This window comes from Enhydra lutris, unplaced genomic scaffold (assembly GCF_002288905.1).
Source record: "Enhydra lutris kenyoni isolate GAN:26980312 unplaced genomic scaffold, ASM228890v2 scaffoldscaffold67, whole genome shotgun sequence".
Classification (NCBI taxonomy): Eukaryota; Metazoa; Chordata; class Mammalia; order Carnivora; family Mustelidae; genus Enhydra; species Enhydra lutris.
Window position 1 is genome coordinate 278,895 of NW_019154151.1, and position 25,210 is coordinate 304,104.

Genomic DNA, 25,210 nt, shown 5'->3' on the forward strand with positions numbered 1-25,210 from the left:
TCCTGCCATTTTTCTTTTTAGGATTAATTTGAGAAGAATAGGTATCAATTCTTCTGTAAATGTTTGGTAGAAATCTCCTGGGAAGCCATCTGGCCCTAGACTTTTATTCATTAGGAGATTTTTTATTACTGATTCAAGTTCTTGGCTGTTTATCAATATATTCAAGTTTTCTATTTTTTCTTGTTTCAGTTTTGGTTCAGTTTATATGTTTCTAGAAATTAACCTGTTTCTTCCAAGTAATCCAATTTGTTAACATATAATTGTTCACAATATTCTCTTATAATTGTTGGTATTTTTGTGGCATTGGTTGTGATCTTCCCTCTCTCATTTGTTATTTTATTTGATTCCTCTCTATTTTTGATAAATCTGTCTAGGGATTTATCAATTTTATTAATTTTTCAAGACATTTTCTTGATCTGATCAATCTGTTCTATTGTTTTTTGTTTGTGTTTATTTATTTTTTAGTTTCTGTATCATTTATTTCTGCTCTAGCCTTTATTATCTCTTTCCATCTGCTAGCTTTAGGCTTCTTTTTTTTTTTCTAATAGCTCTTTTCAGTGTAAGTTTCGGTTATTTGAGATTTCTCTTGATTTAGGCCTATATAGCTATATATTTCCTTCTTAGTACAAATTTGGCTGCATCCCAAAGGTTTTGGACTGTCATGTTTTCATTTTCATTGGTTTCCACGTATATTTTTAAATTTCGTCTTTGATTTCCTGATTGACATATTCATTGTTTAGTAACATGTTGCTTAACTGCCATGTATTTGCGGTTTTCCCCATTTTTTTTTTCTTGTGGCTGACTTCAAGTTTCATGACACTGTGGTCCACAAAGATGCATGGTGTTAATTCAGGCTTTTTGTACTTGTTGAGGCCTGTTTTGTGACCTAGTACATGATCCATTCTGGAGAATGTCCCATGTGAACTTGAAAAGAATGTATATTCTGCTGCTTTAGGATGAAATATTCTGAATACATCTGTTAAGCCCATCTGCTCCATTGTGTCATTCAAAGCTATTGTTTCCTTGAATTTTCTGCTTAGATGATCAGTTCATTGATGTAAGTAGGGTGTTAAATTCCCCTACTCTTTTGTCTTATTATCAGTGAGATCTTTTATGTTCCTTATTAATTGCTTTATATATTTGATTCACCTTCCACTGATTGGATAAAGTCCACACACATTAAGGAAGGCAATTTACCTTACTCAGTCTATTAATTTAAATGTTAAAGTGAACCAGAAATAGCCAAAATAATGTTTTAGCAAGTATCTGGGTAACTCATTGATAGCCCCACCAAACTGATGCAAATTTACTATTATACCTACAAAAACAAGAGAAGAAAGGGAACATTATAATTAGATACATTGAAAACTGCAGGTAAAATACCTATCAAAACTTTGGAAAAGATATTTATTTCTGATTCCAAACATTTAAAATCCATTGCAGGTAGATATTTAAATATCTCTTCAGCCTCTCCATACTATGTATGAAGAAACTGTGATGCAAAAAAGTAAAGTTACTTACTCAAGATTATACAGTTCATTAACCATAAGGTCAGAACGAAAACCAAAACCTTGCAATTCTGATATTCTTTCTGCAAATACACTGGTATAATCTTCCCCATATGACTTATACACATCACATGGAAGCTGGATAAAATTCAAACTGAATTTCAAAATTGCATTGGTGAGAACATTTCTGATACATGACTATTACAGAAACACCTATGTGCAATTAGTGATTCTGATTTACATATTAAAGTACTTTGTACATAGTTATTACTGAGATATGTGGCAATTTGGAGTTGATTCAAAACATGCCCTTTTTCATCCTCTCACAAAGACTTTTGATCAAAGAAAATAGACCTTTAACACTCCCTGTGAAAGTTAAGAGCATAATAAGGAGGTGTTTATACAGGCATGGAGCCAGAATAGACTATTTGCTTTCAAGCTGTTGTCACTGAAAGAAGGCATCTCTACTAACCTAACCAGCTTAGAAAAACACTGCTCTCTTCCTTCAGGTGTAGACTTAAAATACTATTAATATATCCTCTAGTGGGGTGTGTGTGTGTGTGTGTGTGTGTGTGTGTTTAGTCATGCGTAACCAATGCTTTCTTATTTTTCTGAAACTGTTCAGGTTCTTAAGCAAATATTAATATAAAACCATTCACATTTTTAGATATTTTGTAAAAATAACTACAAACCTGCATGAGATGAATGATAAGATGCTATCCCTTAATGAACCCCATCAAAATTTCCATTAAGAACCTGAAAAAACATCATCACGAATCTCCTGGTACAAATTATTCTAAGGACAAAGTGACACTTTCTCAGAAGTGGGCTAATCTGGCAGGGGGTGGGGTGAGTAGAGGGAATCCAGAAGGAAGTGAGTTTAAATACTACTTTTGCCAACTTGCCTGGGTTTAAGCCACAGATTCTGCATGTAGGGTAAGGAAGAAGCTGGGTTAGATATTTGCAAGTCCAAGTGGGAGGGCTATGAGCCTGCAAATCTAGCAGCTGCAGTGTGTTATGGTAGCTGCTTTCCTATGCTAAGCTGATTTACTTTAAGGTCTGATCTCATCATCCTGTCAGTGTGAGTTTCCACCTACATGTTTAGCTGCAGTTTTCTGCTTCAGCTGGAAAGCTAGAGTGCACCACAGGCCTTGGGGGGAAAGGAGGCAAGCAAAAACAAAAACAAAAAAAAAACAAAAAAAAAAAAACAAAACACACACACACACACACACACAAAACTGCTCTCAGCACTTGTGCTTTTGTTAGTTCTACAGAAGAGGCAGAGAAACGGGAGATAACAAAGGCTCCATTTCCTTTCTGTTGAGAGAAGGCTTTTTTCTTTCCTCCTGCAACAATGTCAGTGCCTGGCAAGAAAGAGTTTCATGTGAAACAGATTCTAAGGCTACACTGGAGGTGGTTTAGTCATCCTTCTCAAGGGTCACCCAACACTGGAAAATGCCTTCAGCAGGAAGGATATGAGCATAGAGGGATCCCGGTTCAGGGCAGGTTGAACAACCATGCTCAGGACAGAAACAGACTGAAAAAAAGGAAAAAAATTCTTTCCACCCCAACATACTAAAACCAGGGCCAGCACTGGCCCCTGACCATCAGAGATCCTTTCAGAATTGGCACTCACAAAACCTGATAGAACATCTTCGAGCAAATGAAGATACTCCTAAAGCAGTTTCAGAAGAGAATTTGTTTAAAGAAGCCTGTGAGAAACACTTACAAGATTTGGAGATGATTGCTGATGATAATACAGAAGATTCTACAGTGAGGTAAGAGTTTTCATTCGAATAACTGAAAACCATAAACTAGGTTAACTTATTTTCTACAACTCTCACTTACTGTTTAAATAAAAGTGCTATAATTATCTGAATTTGTATGCAGCCAATCAGGGTTTATAAGAAAACTACTCCTCTAAGTCTATAAAGGAAAATAGTAATTTTACATATGTTTTGATAATTAATGGAAACATGTTTTACGGTTGTGAGTTTACTTTTCTGATTCCATTCCAATTCTGTTAAGATTTCTGTTTTGTCATAAGAGATCTTTATTGTGATTACTAACTTTTTGTAAATATCCTCTGTGACTTGGATGTTCACTTGTGATTCTCTGTGCCAGTGTAATAAATTACATAAATAGAAACTCTTTCTGACTTTTGTGATTTAGTCCAGTTCTGACAAAATAAAAGCACTAACTGCTCAGCACATTCTTATCTGTTCCTTGGTACCTAGTTGTGTATTTACACTCTATCAATACATTATCTTTATGTGAGAGTACAGAACAGCTTCCTTTCACATTTGAGATTTATTTTAAGTTGTATTTGTTTCATAGATAGTTTATAATCATGAAAATATTTTGCATAAAGCAAATAATGAAATGGTGCTTATAGCAGCAATGTTTGAAAGTAGGAAATAGAACATGTCAGCTATTTCAGGACATTAAAATGATATAAGAGTGATAGTAAAGTATAGCTTTAGTATAGCTCATAAGATATTTTACTTTGTCTTTATTTTTGTGTCTACTAGTACTATTTGAATGGAAGAAAATTACATTCTGTATTCTAATCGTGTCCCATATAACAACCTAGTAGATTTTTACTATTTTTATCTTTTTTATTATCAGATGTTTTTTCCCCAATATATGTAGACACAACTGATGATCTTGGCAATATATTTAAAGTGTAAAAGAGCCATAGAAAAAGAAGTATTTTGATATACTTTAAATTATATAACAGTTCAACCTGAAGCTATGCTTATTTATTTGGAAATAATCTTTATTTATTTATTTGGTATACTGTGTCTCTGCATAAGTACAGAAGAGAAGAACTGGTAAATTTACTTCTAGATATAGGGTTTCTTTTTTTCCCCCAATACATCGGCCTGACAATTCTTGCTGCCATAAATTCAAAACATAATGTCAGTAGAAAAAGCAACATAATATTTTAACAAATGGTAATCAACTGTGCAAAATGACACCTTTGTAGCAACTCAGTCTTCCTGTTGCAATGTAAACATGCAAAAGACTTTGTGAAATGACTTTAAGTGTAATATTAGATTGTATGTGATACAAATATTTTAAGAAATTGTGTATATATTCATTTCCCTAAACAGTTTGTGATTATCCAAGAAAATCTTATATAACTGCTGGGATAGCAGATTGTATTTGATAGAACTAATTGTACTTTCAAAATTATATATAATCCATGCTTTTAGATTCAGCACATTTTCAAATGATCTCTCCTCAGCATGAATAACAATTTAAAAAACTGCTGAATTGAGAGATTAATATTAATGCATTTGATTCTGTTGTAGAGAAATTTAAATTATCCATTGTGACCTCCTGATAAAATTTTTTGAAGTTTCCTGAATTTATTTGCCAGCATGAGAATATTCACAATAAATTAGTTACTAAAAAATACTGGATAAAATGTCAAATAGAAAGTGTCACCAAGTAATATATATATAGAGAGATATAGATATATATATATAGATATTTATATTTATATAAAATTTCTCTTTTGTTTTATTCCTGATAGTTTTCATATTTTGAAGAATGTTCTGTTAAATATTCTATGGTTAGAGTGGAAAGTTAATATTTTCTTAAAATAAATAGAAATGGTTTTATACATGTGCCAATGACAGTTTAAGCAAAAGAGAAGTTGTAAATTAATTATAATATGTTGGTTTATTAATCTATCATTACCCATTCTGAATTATGTCTTGATTAAGGAGAGTTTGAGAGGGAACATTCTATGTCTTGCTTCTCTAATGCCTCTCTTCAGCAAGATTGGGGAACAAGAGGAAAGGATCCTGGGAAGTTGGCAACAGCCTGGCATTCTCTCTTGTGGTAAACAAACTAAGTAACAAGGCAGTCAGTGTGGAGAATTATCACACTACTACAAGATGGACTCTGAGACTCTTGGCAAAGTAAAGGTATCTAAGTCATCCTACTTTCTACAAATATTGCAGAAATTTAATAGAGAATAGACTAAATTATTAACATGCAACATAACTGAATGGCCTACAATTATTCCTAACACAGATAATAAATCCAAAGTATTAAAGTTGTACATAAGTGATGAATCACTAAATTCTGCACCTGAAGCTAGTATACTTTGTATGTTAGTTAACTGGAATGTAAGTAAAAATTTGGAGGAAGAAAAAAATAAGTAGTTATATTAATATGTTGGTTTAAATATTTAAAAAGCCCAAATACATTCCTATATCACTGAATTATAAGTATGTACTTCATTTAGGAATAGCACTGTATTATGATCCCACACTGTAACTATGTGCATACCAGTATACCAGTCATTATCATCTTTTTGTCTTAGTTATCTACTAACTCTACATCTTAGCTTCATCACAACTACCTTGTTCAGGGTTCTTTCTTTTCTTTATTTCAACCTCAGCATTACAAAAATAAGAACAAATATTTTAACAAGTGTGTTATGGTCATGATTCTCATATGACATATATTGATTTTTATTTATTCATTTGCTTTTAGATTCCACTTATGAATGAAATCACATGGTATTTATCTTTCTCAATGTTACATATTTCACTTAGCAAAATATTTTACCTTGCATTATTCAGTAGAAATTATTATTTCAAAGGAAATAGGGAACACACAACAATTTGTAGTTTATAGAAAGTTTAAGATTAAAACATTTTGTCTATGGTTTAAAGTGTGTTGTACAAAATTATAGAAATTATTTGATTGCTTTACTGACAGCCTCATTCCTGAGAATGAGGTACCATGGTCCTTGTGTTTCATTTCTACTGGTGTAGTATTGCATGTATATTTAACTTAAAATTAATTAAAATATGTTTAACATTTGAAAAATTTGGAACTTATTTCCATTTAGGGATCCAGCAATATGTTAGCTCCATGTTCCTTTAAATATTATGATTAAGCATCTCTATAGTTGTTATTCCTTTTTTTAAATGTTCATTTAGCCAACATATAATACAAATTTAAAAAATAAACTATAAACTAAAGTAAGTGATTGAAAACAGTTGTTATTTCTAATATTTGAAAGGCAACTATTTCCCTTCTGCATTTAGAAATAGAAATAAAAGACAAAATGTGTGGTACTATTTAATATGTGACTTCAAGAACATCATATTAATATCAACCTATTACACATTACCTAAATGTTCACTTAGTACTTTAGTTTATATGTTATTCTTTTTTTTAATTTGTATGTCTTCTTTCTAACTTTTGTAAGATATCTTAATAGTAATCTCATTGATGTCTTTCCTATGACTTTGTAAGTAAAAATAACTTGCAGTGTTGTATGTAAAACTCTTATATTTGAAGATGAAAAACTGGAATCAAGGTGGAGTAGTAAGGAACAGTAATTTCTAATTAAAAAAAAAAAACAAACTCGGGTGGAAATATAATATTCTACAAGATGAACCTGGAACATTTTGCAGTGCCATAAAGTAAGAAAGTCCTCAAAAAATAATGATGGAAGCTATGTCATGTCAAAGGGACACAAGAGCCAACTGAAAAGCTCTCATTGTCCAAAGCTGGAAAAATTTTAAAAACAAAATAAAGTATTGTTTGATTATAAACCAAAGTAAAAAAAATAAATATTCATGTCCATATTGATATGAATATGTGATTGAATAAACAGAACAAAGGCAAATGTGTTGTTTGTATAATCTGCCCTCAAGGAGATGGAGGTGACTACTGTACTTTAAATGTGGGCTGCACATAAACTTCTTTCTTAAAAGTGATACAGTATAGAACTGTTGGGGTGGGGGAAAGTAAATTTACAGTAGAGAAACCTAACAAATATGACCTCAGCCAGGTAATCAAGTTTAACATCAGAAGTACTCAGTCATTTTGACAGTATATATGCTTGATAATATGTAATGATTCCAGAATTTCACTTCTGTCCTTTTCTCCAACAAAATCTACAACCTCCTCAATCTAATAATGAGAAAAACTACCAGACAAATCCAAATAGAGGAATATTTTAAAAGTACCTGGTTTGTAATCTTCAAACAATTAATGTCATCACAAAAGGAATGTCTGAAGGGCCCCTGGGTGACTCAGTCAGTTGAGTGACCCACTCTTGGTTTTAGGTCAGGTCAGGATCTCAGGATCCTGGGATCAAGCTTCACATAGGACTCAATACTCAACAGGGAGTCTGCTTCAGGATTTCTCTCTCCCTGTTCCCCTCCTCCCACTTGCTCTTTCTTTGTAAAATAAATAAATAAATAAGTAAAGGAAAGTCTGAGAAACCATCACAAGCAAGATCCTAAGAAGACATGAGGATGCAGAGCAGAAAAGACCTTAGGTTAAAAACTGAGGAAATCTGAATAAAGAATGGATTTTAGTTAATAGAAGATGTTGGTTAGTTAATCGTAACAAATGTGCCATACTAATATAAGATATTAACAATAATGGAAACTGGGTATGGGGTTTGTAGAGACTTTCTATACAATTATTAGACTATCACAATTTTTCTAAAAAAGCACAATATTTTAGCAAATGCTAGCCTAGTATGTAGATTCCATGAATCAATAACCAGTTGTAAAAACTTGTTATTCATTTGTTTTCTTTAGTTTTGTTCATTGTCAAATGATTAATAGGATATTAAATCAAAAACAATGGGCTGTTACCTCCTCCATGCAAAAATCCTATGTATTGGCAACAAGATAATATCCTAAAGACAATTCTAATGGAAGGCAGCTAAAGTTATGAGAACATCTAAAAGCCATATGCAATTTCTAATCCTATCCTGATGATAAGGATTATAGTTATTATTTATCAATTTTTAAGGGCATAGCAACTAATAAGGTCATAGTTAGTTATAATAATAAGCTAATAGAAATATTTTTTTATTTAATCATTGAGTACACCATGGATACTAACAAAGTGGCATATATTTAATGATGTTTTCAAATGAAAAATAACCCTTTTTTCCCCATTTCTTTATATTGCTGTCTGTGATTTATTTCTCAGGAGGAAAACAACATCATATATAAAAACAAGCTTCCTTATAAGAAAAAGCCCCTCTGTTCTAAAATGAAAAATATAGCAATTACAGTATTCTTTTTTTATTTTAATTTTAATTTTTTAAGTAGGCTCCATGCCCAGCATAGAGCCCAATGCAGGGCTTAAACTCCTGACCCTGATCAAGACCTGAGCCAAGAGCAAGTGTCAGATGTCCAACTGTCTGAGACACCCAGGTGCCCCAGCTGTTGAGCATATTCTGTTCATGGTGATTCTTTAATATTCATATTATAATTTTACTAAAGAAAATGAAAAATGTGTAGCCCTCATGGCTAAGAAATAAGATTTTTGTAAATACACTTAAAAAGAACTAAGACAAGGTAACTAAAAGTGAGAAAATTGAAATCAAGTAGTTTTTAATTATCTGGTATTTTAGGATGAAACGGGTATTACTGAAATTTAAAACAAAAAGCATTACATAAGATTTTACTCTGAAACACAGGAAGATAATATTGTATTTCCCAAATCAATATACAGATACAATATTTACATACTGCTAGAATTTGCACTGGAAGAAAGCAAAACCAGTGATCATGTTCATTAAAACTATCAGAAGTGGGGGTGATAGGAGAAGATGGCAGAGTAGGAGGACCCTACATTTATCTTAACCCATGTCCACATTTAGATAACACTCACATCAATGTTAGTAACCAAGAAAATGACCCAAAGATGGGTAGAATGAACTCCACAACCAAAGGTAGTGAAGAGATCACATCAAAGAAAGTAGGAAAAGTGGAGATGTGATTTGAGACCTAAATGGACTGTGGCCCTCTGTGGATGGGGCAGGGGGAGTGGAAACCAAGGAAATGATGAAGGGCAAGATACATGATCACACCAGAGACACACCATAAGGAAGACAAACTCCTATAATGGCTTTGAAAGTGTGAGGGTCTGGATTTCATAAGTTCTTACAACCAGTTAGACTTAAAGCCTGGAATTCTAAAAAATGGTGAGCTTGGCTCTGGGAGAGTTCTGAGAGCCTTAGGAAACTCGGTCCCTGCCCATAAACAGGCAGCATGCCAAATAGCCTGAGCAGATATAGCATAGATAAAGCATAGAACCAGCAGTTAGATAAATGCCTGGAGAGAGTAATTTAGTCATTACAGAACATGTCCCAGAGAGATAAGGATATTGGGGAGAGCACTCCAGGAACAAAGTAGCTGGCAGGGAGCAATTTCCCCCATTACTCATCAGGGTAAACAGCAACATCCAGGGATAAGCACTGTGCTCACATTCACTACCAAACCTGCTCACACCAAGCCCTGACCTACCCCCACCCATCAGTTCATCCACTCTTTCCAGTCAGCCTTGCCTCAGTCCCAGGATGATGTGTCCTCTCCCCCCAGAAGACCAGCACAAATCTTACCAGCACCCTCTCTTGACCCATGCATTTTGTGGGGCCTCAGTTCTGATGGCTACAGTATTGTAGCCATACAGTGGTCATAGCAATGTCTGTGACAGCAGCAGTGGACACTACAGAAGCTTGAGATACACCTTGGAAAAGTGCCCCAACTATACATGCTGTACATATCCACTTAGTACAACTCATCCTAGAAGTGGGGGTTCCAGGTTTCCTTTAACAAGCAGACTGAATCATATTTATTAAAACATACCCCACACCTACCAGGGACAAAGCACTGCCTACAACAGGTGAAAAGAGTCACTGCTGATAACCAGATTGAAGGGAAAAACAAATAGAATACAACAGGACACACACAACACACACAGGAGTTACTCTCTGAATTTCCAAGTCCTAGGGAGCAGGGAACACTGCATTGCAAAGTGCTACAACACCTCTTCCTCATAAAATCACTACATTCAAGATCAGGACACATAGCTGGCATTTCCTATCATACAGAAACAGACATAGAGAATTAGACAAAATGAGGACACAGGGAAATACGTCAAAAATTAAATAATTCACAAGTGAAATAATAGGACAAAGAGACCTGAGCTTAATGGATATAAATAATATGCCTGATAGAGAATTTAAAACAATGATAATAAACATACTCACTGGACTTGAGAAAAGAGTAGAAGACATCAGCAAGACCCTTAACAAAGACACAAAAAAGAACTAATCAGAGATGAAGAACCCAATAAATGAAATTTAAAATACATTTGGTTGAATAGCAGATGGGATGGAGCAGAGGAATGAATTAATGACCTAGAAGACAGAGAAATGGAAAGTAACCAAGCTGAGCAAATGAGAGGGAAAAATATGCAAATGGATAATAGCCTTACAAAACTGAGTGACTCCATGAAGCATAATAACGTTGCATTATAGGGATCCGAGAAAAAGAAGAATGAGAAAAGTGGGCAGATATTTTATTTGAAAAATAATAGCTGAAAACTTTTCCAATTTGGGGGAAAAAATAGATATCCAAATCCAGGGAACACAGAGATTCCCCCCAAAAAATCAACTCAGGCAGGTCCATACGAAGATACAAGTAATTAAAATGGTAAAAATTTATGATAAAAAAAATAAAAACAGCAAGATAAAAGAAAAGTGTTACATACAAGGAAAACCACATAAGGGCGCCTGCAGATTTTTGAGCAGAAATATTGCATGCCACAAGGGAATAACATGATATATTCAAAGTGCTGAAAGGGAAAAATCTGCAGCCAAAAATACACTTTCTAACAAGGCTATCATTAAGAATAGAAAAAGGGATAAAGGGTTTCTCAGAAAGGGGAAAAAATAATAAAATGAAAAATGAGTTTTTCAGAGAAGCAAAAACTGCAGAAGTTCATGACCACTAAACCAACCCTACAAGAAGTATCAAAAAGGATGAACTGAGTGGGAAAAAGAGCATAAATGAGAGTGTGAAAATTAAGTTTATCTGCAAAATCAGTCAGGGAATTCGCAAAATAAAAATATCTAAAATATAATACAATATACGAAAATATGGCAGTAAAAAAAGTGTTCAAACATAAGCCAACTATTACTATACACACAGGATGCAGAAGACGTTATATACAAACCTAATGGTAATCACAATTCAAAGACCAGTAAGAGATAAACAAAAAATAAGAAAGGAATCAGAATCCTTGAAATCCAAGTACATCACTAAAGAAATCCAGCAAGCCATGAAAAACATCAAGAAAGAATCTGAGAAAAACTATAGAAACAACCACAAAAAAGGTAACAAAATGTCAATAAACACATATCTATCAATAATTACTGTGAGTATAAATGGACTAAATACTCCAATCAAAAGACGTAGAGTGACAGAATTTATTAAAAACAAAAACAAAACAAACAGGAACGATCTCTACGTTGCTGATAAGAGACTCATTTCACTCCTAAATGCACCTGCAGATCAAAAGTGGGGGATGGGCTCACCTGGGTAGCTCAGTCAGTTGGGTGTCTGCCTTTGGTTTAGGTCATGATCCCAGTGTCCTGGGATCAAGCCCCACATTGAGCTCCCTGTTCAGCACAGAGCCTGTTTCTCCCTCTTCCACTCCCTCTGCTTGTGCTCTCTCTCCCTCTCTCTCTGTCAAATAAGTAAATAAAATCTTCTTTTTAAATTTTATTTATTTTTATTGTGTTATGTTAGTCACCATAAAATACATCTTCAGTTATTGACCAAGATTCATTGTTTATGTACAACAACCAGTGCTCCATGCAATATGTGCCCTCTTTAATACCCACCACCTGGCTCACCCATCCCTCCATCCCCCTCCCCTCTAAAAAACCTTAGTTTGTTTCTCAGAGTCCACAGTCTCTCATGGTTCATCTCCCCCTCTGAAAAGGAAAAGTAAATAAAATCTTTAAAAAAAAAAGAAGTGAGAGGATGGAGAGATAGTTATCATGAAGGTGGATATCAAAAGAAAGCCAGGATAGCAATATCTATATTGGACAAAATAAAATGTAAGATAAAGAATGTAACAAGACATAAAGAAGGGCACTCTATCATAATAAAAGTTAAAATCCAAAAAGTAGATACAGCAATTGTAAATGTTTATATACCCAACATGAGAACACCTAAATATATAAAACATTTATTAACAAGCATAAGGAACTAATAGTAATACAAGCATACTAGGGGACTTTAACACCCCCACTTACATCAAAGGACAGATCATCTAAGCTGGAAATATAAAAAGAAACAATGTCTTTTAATGACACACAGGCATAGATAGATTTAACAGATATATTCAGAACATTCCATCCTAAAACAGCAGAATATACATTCTTTCCAAGTGCACATGGAATTCCTCCAGAATAGATCACATATTAGGCCATAAAGCAAATCCACCCACAAAAATTAGGTCACTCAATAAATTAAAAAAATATTGAAGTCATACCATGCATTTTTCTTGACCACAACACTATTACTAGAAATCAACCAAAAGAAAAAAAAAATGGAAAGAACACAAATACATGGAGGTTAAATAACATGCTACTAAACAATCAATGGGTCAACTAAAGAATCAAAGAAGAAATAAAAAAGTACATGGAAATAAATGAAAATGAAAACAAAGCAGTCCAAAGCTATTGGGATGCAGCAAAAATGGTTCTAAGAGGGACATTTATAGCAATACAAGCCTATCTCAAGAAGGAAGAAAAAAATTTTAAAAAAATAAGAAAAAAATAAAAAGAGAAACAACTTAACATTTCAACTAAAGGAGATACAAAAAAGAAAAACAAAACCTATCACTCATTGTGAGGGAAATGCAGATCAACAGTACAATGAGATATTCACACCTGTGACCTCACACTTGTCAGAATGACAACACACGCACACACACACACACACACAACAAACATTGGCAAGGATGTGGGAAAAAAGGAACCCTCCTGCACTGTTGGTGGGAATGCAAACTTGTGCAGCCACTGTGGAGAACAGTATGGAGGTTCCTTACACAGTTAAATTTAGAAGTACCTTTGATCCCGTAATCGTAATACTTGGAATTTGCCAAAAAAACACAAAACATTAATTCAAAGGGATACTGCACCCCTATATCTATAGTAGAATTATTTATAATGATCAAATATGAAATCAGCCCATGTGTTCATCAGTTGAGGAATGGATAAAGATGTTATATATATAAGACTATTATTCATCCATAAAAAAAAATAAAATCTCGCCATTTGCAACAACATGGATGGAGCTAGAGAGTATAATTCTAAGCAAAATGAATCAGTCAAAGAAATACATATACCATCTGATTTTACCTGTATGTGGAATTTAAGAAAGAAAACTAACAAGCAAAGGTAAAAAGAGAGAGAAAGGGAAACCAAGAAACAGACTCTTAACTATAGAGAACAAACTGATTGTTACCAGAGGGAAGTTGTGTTGATGGATGGGTGAAATAGGTTATGGGGATAAAAATGCACTTGTGAGAGTGCCTGGGTGGCTCAGTGGGTTAAAGCCTCTGCCTTCAGCTTAGGTCATGATCCCAGGGTCCTGGGTTCGAGCCCCGCATCGGGATCTCTGCTCAGCAGGGAGCCTGCTTCCCTCTCTCTCTCTGCCTGCTTCTCTGCCTACTTGTGATCTCTCTCTCTGTCAAATAAATAAATAAAATCTTTAAAAAATGCACTTGTGGTGAGCACCCGGTGTTGTATATAATTGTTGAAACACTATAATGTGCACCTGAAACTAATATCACACAATGTTATATAACTGAATTAAAATAAAAACTTAATTTAAAAAATAGATCACTGGAAAAAAAAACTATCAGAAGTGAATACTTTGTTACTACTGTTAACCTTCCTTAGCCTGTTACTCTTAATCAGAGTAACTTATCCCTTCCACACTCTCAAATGTTCCCATTCAGAATATAGACCTCATGGCTTACTTATACCCTATTTCTGTTACTTCTTCAGTAGCCATACTAAACAATTTGGAAATATTTTTTAGTGAGTCCTTAACATAAATGATTGTTTTTATTCATCCCACTAGTAGCTTATTCAATTAGTACTATATGTTAAATCTTTTGTCCATCTTTTCCCTGAAAAACTAGACTCTTCCAAGCACAATGGCATTTAAGTGTCCTTTTCTGGCTAACAATTACAGTAGTTATAATAACACTAATAAACAACTGCATATGTAACAGTCACATGAAAATTTAGGCAACACAACTCCGTAACTTAGTCTGAAGTCTGTTGTAACATTCAACCAGCCAGTTCCTTAACTAAGATGTTCGTATTCATTTATTGTTTCCTTCATTCAACATTTATTAAACCCCTACTGTATGTATTAGGTTTTCTTAGGTTCTTTAAGAATTAAAATATTGGAAGGGGAGGTGAACCATGAGACTGTGGACACTGAAAAACAACCTGAAGGTTTTGAAGGAGCCGGGGGTGGGAGGTTGGGGGAACCAGGTGGTGGGTATTATAGAGGGCACGTATTGCATGGAGCACTGGGTGTGGTGCAAAAACAATGAATACTGTTATGCTGAAAATAAAAAATAAAAAAAAGCAAAGATAAACAATATTTGTGGATTCCCACTAAACCCTTATAATATTGTTGGGTGGATAAAGTATTTCATTTAAAATTTTCCTGGGCATAAAAAAGGAGTATATTGCGAGAACAGTTTTAAGTTACTTGGTGATTAAGCCCTATAGGCATTCAAAGACATAAAGTAATTCTGATCAGAGCAACTTTAGAATACTTCATGGAGGAGAGATGATTTGAGATGAATCTTGATGAATGGATAACATTTTGATACAGATATGGGGAAGAATGAATTCTAGGTAGGAGGAACAACACAGAGTTTCTTCAAAAAGGCACTGAAGCACAGGAGTTGAAGTGTGCTCAAAAGATAGATTTCACTTTAGTTGAAGTGAATGATATACATTGAAGAATAGTACAAAACTTTGCAGGAAATAAAGGTCAGACATTGATGATGTAGGGTTTGAAAAGACAGGGTAAGGACTGTCTGGATTTTATCTTAGAGGTCAGGACTTATTAATCCCTAATAATTTTTTTTTGTGTCTGTGTATAATTTTAGGAACATGTTCTATTTGTTTTTCTCAGATCTTAAATAGTTCCATATCACAGGAAGGATAAAGTAATGAATGGTACTGAAAAGAGCATATTAATAAGTATAACAACTTAAGGAAAAATGTGAGAAAAACAAAAAATACAGAACTTGGGCTGTCTGTATGGCTCAATCAATTGAGTGTCAAACTCTTGATTTCAGTGGAGGTCATGATCTGAAGATTGTGAGATTGAGCCCCACACTGGGCTCCCCATGCAGCAGGGAGTCTGCTTCTCTCCTTCTCTACCTCCTTTCCCCTTGCTAGAACTCACTTTCTCTCTAAACCTAATAAATCTTAAAAAGAAAAAGGAAAATACAAGACTCAACATGACTGTGGAGTATCTACTCATGATGTTTAAATCTAAAAACTATGATATATTATCAATGTCCAGTTGAATGGGATTTCAGGACTCCAGACAGTTCATGAATATATTTGAATAAATAATTTTAACTTTTTAAAAATATTCTAGCTTTTATTTTTTTTTATTGTGGTAAGAACACTTAACATGAAATCTACCCTCTCAACAAAATTTTAGGTACATAATAGAGTACTGTTAACTATAGGCACAATGTTGAAACTTTATACCTGTTGAACAACAACTCCCCATTTTCCATACCCCCAGCCACTGGAAACCACCATTCCATTTTTTTTTTTTAGGAATTTGATTATTTTGTTTACCTCATATAAGTGAAATCAGGTAGCTTTTGTCCTTCTATGACTAGCTTATTTTACTTAACACACGATGTCCTCCAGGTTCATCCATGTTATTGCATAGGGCAGAATTTCTCTCTTTATTAAGGCTAATATTCCATTGTATGTATATACCACATTGTCTTTATGCATTCCTCCACTGATAGACTTAGGTTATTTATATTTCTTGAATATTGTGAATAATGCTGCAATGAACATGGGAGTGTAGATGTCTCTTCACGATACTGATTTTGATTTTTTTTTAAGATTTTATTTATTTGACGGACAGAGATCACAAGTACACACAGAGGCAGGCAGAGAGAGAGAGAGAGGGAAGCAGGCTCCCTGCTGAGCAGAGAGTCTGATGCTGGGCTTGATTCCAGGACCCCAAGATCATGACCTGAGCCGAAGGCAGAGGCTTAACCCACTGAGCCACCCGGGCGCCCCCTGATCTTGATTTTTTATATATATTTAGGCATGGGATTTCTGGATCTTTTGACAGTTCTAGTTTTAATTTTTAGGGGAAACTCCAAAACGATTTCCATAGCAGTTGCATCATTTTACATTCCCACTAATATTGTACAAGGGTTCCAATTTCTCCACATCTTCACCAACACTTGTTTTCTTTTCTTTTTTTTTTTATGATAGCCATTCTAAAAGGCATGAAGTGATATCTCACTGTGGTTTTGATTTTTATTTCACTGACGATTAGTGACATTTTCATATGTCGATTGGCCATTTGTATGTCTTTGGAGAACTGTCTATGCGAGTACTTTACCCATTGTTTAATCACATTATTTGTTTTTTTGCTAGTGAATTGTATGAGTTACTTTTATAGTTTAGATTGTATTCCTTTATTACATAGATGGTTTGAAAATATATTCTCCCAACCCATAGGTTGTCTTTTCACTCTTTGCTGTACAGAAGCTTTTGAGTTTGATGTATTCTCACTGGTCAATTTCAGCTTTTGTTGCTTGTGTTTTTGGTGTTATATTCAAGAAATAACTTCCAAGACCAATGCCCTGAAGGTTTTCTTTTGCTCAGAGTTTTACAGTTTCAGGTATTACATTTAAATCTTCAACCCATTGTGAGTTGATTTTTGTGAAAGTTGTAAGATTAAGGTCTGATTTCATTCTTTTGCATGTAGATACGCAGTTTTTTAACACTGTATGTTCAAGAGGTTGTCCTTTCCTCATTGTATATTCTTGACACCCTCATCAAAGATCAGTTAACCATATATGCATGATTTTTTTTTCTGAGCTCTTAATTCTGTTCCATTGGTCTATATGTCAATTTGTGCCTATACCATACTATTTTAATTACTGTAGCTTTGTAGTATATTTTGAAATCAGGAAATGTGATACCTTCAGCTTTGTTCTTTTTTCAAGATTGCTTTGGCTATTTTTTTTTTTTTTTTGTAGTTTCATATGAATTTCAGGATATTTCCCCCTTTTTTGTGAAGAATGGCATTGAGGTTTTAATAGAGATTGCAATAATCTGTAGATAACTTTGGGTATTATTGGCATTTTAACAATATCATTTTTTCCATCCATGAACAGGGGATGTCTTTCCTTTTATTTGTGTCTAATTTATTTCATTACTTTTCTGTAATTTTTAACCATACAGTCTATTACCTTTGGTTAAGTTTATCCTTAAGTGTGTTATTCTTTTTTATCTTGTTGTCAATATGGCTGTTTTTTTTTCTTTTTAAAAAAAAATTTATTTATTTATATTAGAGACAGAAAAAGAGAGTCTGCGGGGGAGTAGGGAGACAATCTCAAGCAGACTTACTACTGAGTGTGGAGTCTAACGTGGGGTTCAATCTCACAACTCTAAGATGATGACCTAAGCTGAAGCTAAGAGTCAGGTGCTCAACCAACTAAGCCATGCACGTGCCTCAATAGGATCATTTTTCTTAAGTTCTTTTTCAGATAGGTTGTTGTTAGTATAAAGAAATGTAACTGATTTTTATATGTTGATTTTATATCTTGTAACTTTACCAAATTCATTGATTAGTTCTACCAGTTATTAAAGAGTTTCCATGATTATCTATACATCAGATTATGACATGTACAAATACAATTTTTCTTCTTCCTTTCTGATTTGTATGACTTTTATTTATTTTTTCTTCCTTATTGCTTTGGCTAAGAGTTCCAGTGTGATGTTGAATAGAGGTGATGAGAATGGGCATCCTTACCTTGTTACTGATTTTAGAGAAAATGCATTCATATATATTTTTACTGTTGACTATGATGTTAGCTGTGTGCTTTTCATATGTGGCCTTTATTATGTTGAGGCAAGTTCTTTCTACACTTATTTTAGTTTGATAATTTAAAATCCTTACAATCTATTATCACATTTCCAACTTTATCTGTAATAAATGAGAGATATTTGTATCATCCATTAAAAACCATTTGCATTCTTCAAGACTCCATAAAATGATATATCAGTCATATAAAAACAGACAATTTTAAGTATATTCATATTGAGTATAACTGTTATTTTATTGGAGAGTATAATACCTTAACTGGAAGAGAAAAGTACCAATTTTCAATGAAAAATCAATTATAAGAATAATCAAAGAAACCCTACTGTATTTCCTTAAGATACTTTTATTAATATTGAGCTTTCATCATTAAATTCTATATTTGTGAAGACTGCAATATAGACCACATATGGTTGAGAAAGAAAATACAATTTTGCAGAACAGTAATGAGAGAATTATATAAAAAAGGCTAAATGTAGCAGATAGTCTTATAAAATCACTTAGAGACATGAAACCATACATTTGAGGTTTTTTTTCCTTTGTATTAAGATTGTCAAAAGTATAAAATGGTAAAAATACCTTGGTAAGCCAATAAAGGTATTCATTTACTCTGGGGAAGTAAAGTCCAACTATAAAATCTCTAGGTCAATACACTTTAAGTACTCTAATTCGAAGCTTATTATTCCAGGCTAATTAGGCAACCAGGATATTATTTCAGAAATTTCATCAAGTATAAGCAAGGAATTATCATAAGAGCAAAGCCAGTGTGATAATACCCATCTCCTTAAAGGTTGAACTTAGACCTTAAATGGACTCAATTTCCCCATTGCTAGTGATGACCCCTTATTATTTTCACCTTCAAAGTGTATCTCCAAAATCTTTTCACAAGGCAAAGTAATTTAAGAGCTTCTTGCTATGTTACAATGAATGAATTAACCAAAATCAAGGTTTAGTCAAAGTACTAAGAACAGTAAAAAGAGATCATTAAATAAAAGGAACGTTTGCCTTGCCAAGGCCATAAAACTGGAGGTCTGAATCTGGGATAAAGGTGACAGAAAAAATAAGAATGTGAAGCCAAGGCTAGTAAAACAACCCCTACTAAATCTATAAGGTTATAAAGTTATATCAGAGTGCTAGAGGCAGATCATTTTTAGATACTAGTCCAATGGACTACTCCTGGGACAATTCCCTCTCCTGATAGTGCTGAATAGCATCCTGGACCTCCCTGTAGTCAAGTATCATCTGTGGAGCTTGTTAAAAATGTACTTACTCAATATCCACTACCAGATAATTTAATTTATTAGTTTTGAAGTGGGATTTAATAATGTGAATTTTTAACAAATTTCTGAACTAAACTTAAATATATATATATATATATATATATATGGTAAGCTACAGCAAGCCCAATTTGTCAGGATATCTATAGACACTGATATATTGGTAAAGGCAAAGATGAAATGAAAATAAAAACAAGGCTTTATATAAAGTATAATCAATTATAATGTATAATAATCAATTATATGTTGTATAAAGGACTGTAGAGGGGTACCTGGGTGGCTCAGTCGAGTGCCCAACTCTTGATGTCAGCTCGGGCCTTGATCTCAGCGTTAGGAGTCCAAGCCCCATGTTAGTTTAAAAAAAAAAAATGAAAAAAAAAAAAGGAATTGTAGATACTTTTGAATCTGTGGGTTACATTGACAAATTCTCAAATACTAACTGGGAAAATGCTTGAAAAGTAGTCAGCAGCATTAATTTAGCTTTGCATCCTTTCATGTGTAATTAACTTTATTAGGTTCTGTGAAAGGATAATGAAGGGAGTAAAACATAAATCCTACCATTAAGAAATTCATAATCCAGTTAGAATGGAAAACACAATCTTTTAAGAACACTTACAAGGCAGCCACTCAGTTCAGATTTCCTAGTGTTTAATAGGGAGGCTATCTGACAGTTTAGGATGGAAGTGGGTTTAAATGACTCAAGTCGTTTTTTAAAGATTATTTATTTATTTCTTTAAAGGGGGGAAGGAGGGGCAAAAAGGAAGGAGAGGTAGAGAGAATCCCAAGCAGATTCCATGCTGAGCTCACAGTCCAACACGAGCTCCACATTGGGTTCAATCTCACAACTCTGAGATGACCTGAGCCAAAATCAAGAGGTGGATGCTTGATCCACTGAGCCACTCAACTCAAGACATCTTGAAATGCAAACATAGAAAGGTTAATCCAGGAATAAAAATAAACTTCAACCACATAGAAATTCTTTTATTATTTTCAGTTTTTCAAAATCAGAAAAATAATAACCAATGACAGTTTACCATTATTAAGTCCCTTAACTCTTGGTGTGATTTCTTGAAGACTGGACAATAATTACTAATATAATTTTATATATACTATATTTCTTAAAAATTCTGATTATGTTCTGCAACACTGCCATCAGACCTAATTTTCCCCATGTCAGCTTTCATAACAAATAGTCTGATTTTCTTTTACTTTCTCCTTACATTTTTTTAGTACTTCAGAGTTGCTTTCTTCACCTTATATATTTTCTTTGTTCTCTACATGGGCTTATAGAGTTACATAAGTTTAAAAGCAAAACCCAAAACAGAAAAAAAGGAGGGTTTTTTTTGTCATTTTTAAGGAAGCTAGAAAAGGTGATGAAATATTAAGTTTTTCTCTACAAATTTTGATCTGAATAAGATCATTTAGTACATTAAATAATCACATTTTAGGACCATTTATCTGATATTAATAATTTGGCTTACTTAAGGATGAAGCAATTTTGATAGCAATTAGCATACATTTTGCAACAGGTCAAGATGGTTTTTATTTCTATATAAAGTATTGTATATACACTTGAACTTGTCAGAAAAGATCAAAGCACCTGCATATGCTATGATTAGTTTCATAACGATTGTACATCTGAAGAAATTTCTGCTCTAATTTTTTCATGTTTTTATTTTGAATTGTGTCTATAATAATTGTATATTTGTAGATATCTTATAATTTTAATTTGAAAGGACTTTTAAAGAACTGCAGGTTTGAAAATTGAAGTCTAAAAGAGAATAACTATAGATAATTAGTGGCAAAAGTGGGACTGTAAGTCAAGTTTTCTAACTTCTGAAATTTGACCAGGTTACTATCTCAACAGCATATTCTACTTTTTTCTTCTGATAAAATTATTAATATCCAATTATCGTTATAGATGATGTTGAAAAGTGCTGATTACAGAATTCCTTGTGATTAAATATTTGAAATAACTATGTCTTTTCAAATTAGGTAGCTGCCACTTCAAAGATATAAATCAGTAGATTCCACAAACTATTGTGTCATAGAAATAGTTAAGTCATCTTGTTCATGCCATTGTTTGCAGAAAATATATTAAAGCATTCAGTCAATTCAGGAGTAGATGTAATGCTTTATAAATTGTCTATCACCACATGAGAGATTCTCCATATACTCTGAGTTCAAGAAAAAGTCATGAAGGGTCTTTGGTGCTAGTCAAAGAATCATCTATTCTTTCAGCTTCTGCCCACTACTAGTATGCATAATCAATAATTTAGTGAGTTCATATTTATACTGTTATTCTTAAGTAGATCAATTTTATAATTTTATTGAATAAATGAGGTTATTCAAATACCACTGACAGTTTCTCTGAAAACTAATGAACAAATACACTAAAGTAATGTAGCCCTTATTTTCTTATTTTCTTCCCATAAGTATAAAACTGATGATAATATACCTATGTAAAACCTCTAAGATAATTTTGTATTGTTTCAGAGATAGAAGAATTTAATGTTTCATCAGTTGTATATAACATACACTGCTCATTATATCAAGTGCCCTCCTTAACATTGATCACCTAATTATCACTCCACCCCACCCACAACCCTTTAAAAGTTCTCAGCTAGTTTCCTTGAGTTCAGCATCTCTTATGATTTGCCTCCTTCTCAATTTTCATTTTATTTTTCCTTCCTGTCCCCTATGTTCATCTGTTTTGTTTCTTAAATTCCACATATGAGTGAAATCATATGATAATTGTCTTCCTCTGGATGACTTATTTCGCTTAGTATAATGCCCTCTAGTTTCACCTACGTTGTTGCAAGTGACAAGATTTCATTCTTTTTGATGGCTGAGTACCACATCTTCTTTATCCATTCATTTGTTGGTGGACATCTGGGCTCTTTCCACATTTTGGCTATTAAGGATATTGCTGCTATAAACACTGGATTGCATGTGCCCCTTCAAATCACTATATTTTTATCCTTTGGATAAATATCTAGTAGTACAATTGCTCTCCAGAGAAGACATACAAATAACCAACAGACACATGAAAAAATGTTCAACATCACTTGACATGAGAGAAATACAAATCAAAGCACAATGTGATACCACCTGACAGCACTCAGAATGGCTAAAATTAGTGACTCAGGAAACAACAGATGTTGGCTAGGAAATGGAGTGAAGGGATCCCTCTTACAATGTTGGTGAGAATGGAAACTGGGGCAGCCACTCTGGAAAACATGATGGAGATTCCTCAAAAAGTTAAAGATAGAGGCACCTGGATGGCTCAATTGGTTAAGCATCTGCCTTTGGCTCAGGTCCTCATCTCAGGGTTCTGGGATAGAGCTCCTTGTTGGGCTCCCTGCTCAGCAGGAATTTTGCATCTCTCTGTGTTCCTCACCTGCACTCCTGTGCACGCACTCTCTCTCTCCCAAATAAATAAATAAAATATTTTTTAAAAAGTTAAAGGTAACTTTAAAAGTTATCCTTTAATTTTCTCTTCAAGCCAAATTGCCAGGATTGACATAAAATTCTTAAAATCCCTTTTCTCACCTTCTTGATAATTTAGGCAGTCTTCTGTTGACAACTAAAGACCAATTAAAGATAACTAAAGACTAAGGAGCAATTCTTTTGTGTTGAAAGTGGTTTGGAAAAATAAATGAACAAAATTTTACTTATGCTACTTAAATTTCAATGCTATTAAATTAAAAGAAAATCTAGCATGAAAATTCATGAAACATCTGATATTGCTTCCACTAGAGCTCAAATAATAAACATTTCCCCTTGCATATAATTATTTCCTTTTCTTCTCCCAGCATAGCATAAATTTTTACAGGCACATGAAAATTCTAGTCATTACTTAGCTGAAATATAAATCTGCTAAAATATTGGAAAGGCCCATGTGAAGGAAATTTTGCAACTTAATCTATTATTGTCCCATTCGTTGTCGTTTCATTTTGAATGAGTAAAATATGACAGTACTTCTAAGGTTATATTAAAGCAAAACTATATATCATTGATTAAGCCATGTTTAAATAGCTTTATCATCACATATTTTAAAATATAATTTACATGTGTTTGTAAAAGTTAGAATTTAAACATCCATATCTTTTTAAATTTTATATTAATCACAAATATTAATTTATAGATAAATAGAAACTGTAGAATTGCTCTTGTTTGTTATATGATTGCTTAATTCTGAAAGTGTATTTAAGAAACACTTGTAAGGTAATGGACTATTAAACATTTTTAATGATTAAACCACTTGGATTTCTAGTAATTTTAAGGCTTTCCTTAATTTTTACTGATGTATGCAATACCATTAGTGAAATACACTGAAGGTGCTAAAACACAGAATACATCCAATGGTTTATTGATAGTAATAAGGATGGTATTCATTGACATCAAAACACACTCTGTTTATTGAATTCAAGCCTGTTATTTAATTTATTTGATTTTTAAAATATCCTTATGTTGAAAACCATGTTACTCACTCCTCTTTGCTACTATTATGTTATAGTGCTATTTCCCAGAAAGCATGTTTGACACTTGTGATCAAAAGAAATAAAACATTTAAAAGTCAGCATTTCTGATACAATAGTATTTCTTCTATTTTCTACTTCCATCACCTTAAAGGAAGAATGGTTCTGGAACTTATAAGAACAGGGTTCACATCACTGTCACACTGACAGTGCTGGGAAACAACCCAGTGAACATATGGGTAACAGAGTAACTTAAAGATATCTAGATATCTTTCCAGTTTTTTTTTTTCTTTAGTTAGTATGTGTGAAACAAAAGATCACTGACTTGGAGAAATTTGTCTTTCAAAGATATATCTCTTTGACTATATTAAGACAATATAATAAAACATCAGATGATTTTTGTTTATAAATTTAATTTGAATTCTAAAGAATGTTTCCTCCAGATGATTATATTTTTGTATTTTATGTGATTTTCAACATTAGATAATAATTACAGGGATGACTCTATGACCTTCATCTCGAAGTTCCCATAATACTATTCACCTACCCCCCCACCCAAACACACACTTCCTAGGAAAGGTTAAGCTTTAAAAAAATCATGCCATCTTCCCAGGGTGTGATTAACTAAATATGATTTGTATTGTTGATAAAATGCTTCAATAAACTTAACTAGCTCAAATATTATGCATGACCTTCAGATTTTACTTCATTAACTAATCTCATTCTTTTCATTTAATTAAAACAAAGTGTACATGGCCAGAAAAGGGAGGATATGGGGAAATTTCATTTGGATATGGTTCTTATAGTTAATGTCAGGTATTCTAAGAATTAAATAGTATACTACCTCAGATCAGTTATTTGATATTTTATTTAGAAATGTTCATTGAGGCATATATTTAACTAGGTGGTGTGCTGGAAAGTCACAGACCTGTACTTACCTCCAAATAATGTAGGAAGTAAAA

At 33.3% G+C, this 25,210-nt stretch overlaps 1 protein-coding gene across 1 annotated transcript in view; it reads left to right on the forward strand.

The window, feature by feature from the left end:
- The first annotated feature begins 2,862 nt into the window (after positions 1–2,862).
- LOC111159226 (kelch like family member 4) overlaps positions 2,863–25,210 on the forward strand; it is a 122,719-nt gene continuing 100,371 nt past the window's right edge. The window contains 2 exon segments of the mRNA XM_022521668.1: positions 2,863–3,048; positions 3,051–3,286. Of these exon segments, the coding sequence (XP_022377376.1) occupies positions 2,863–3,048; positions 3,051–3,286 (422 nt within the window).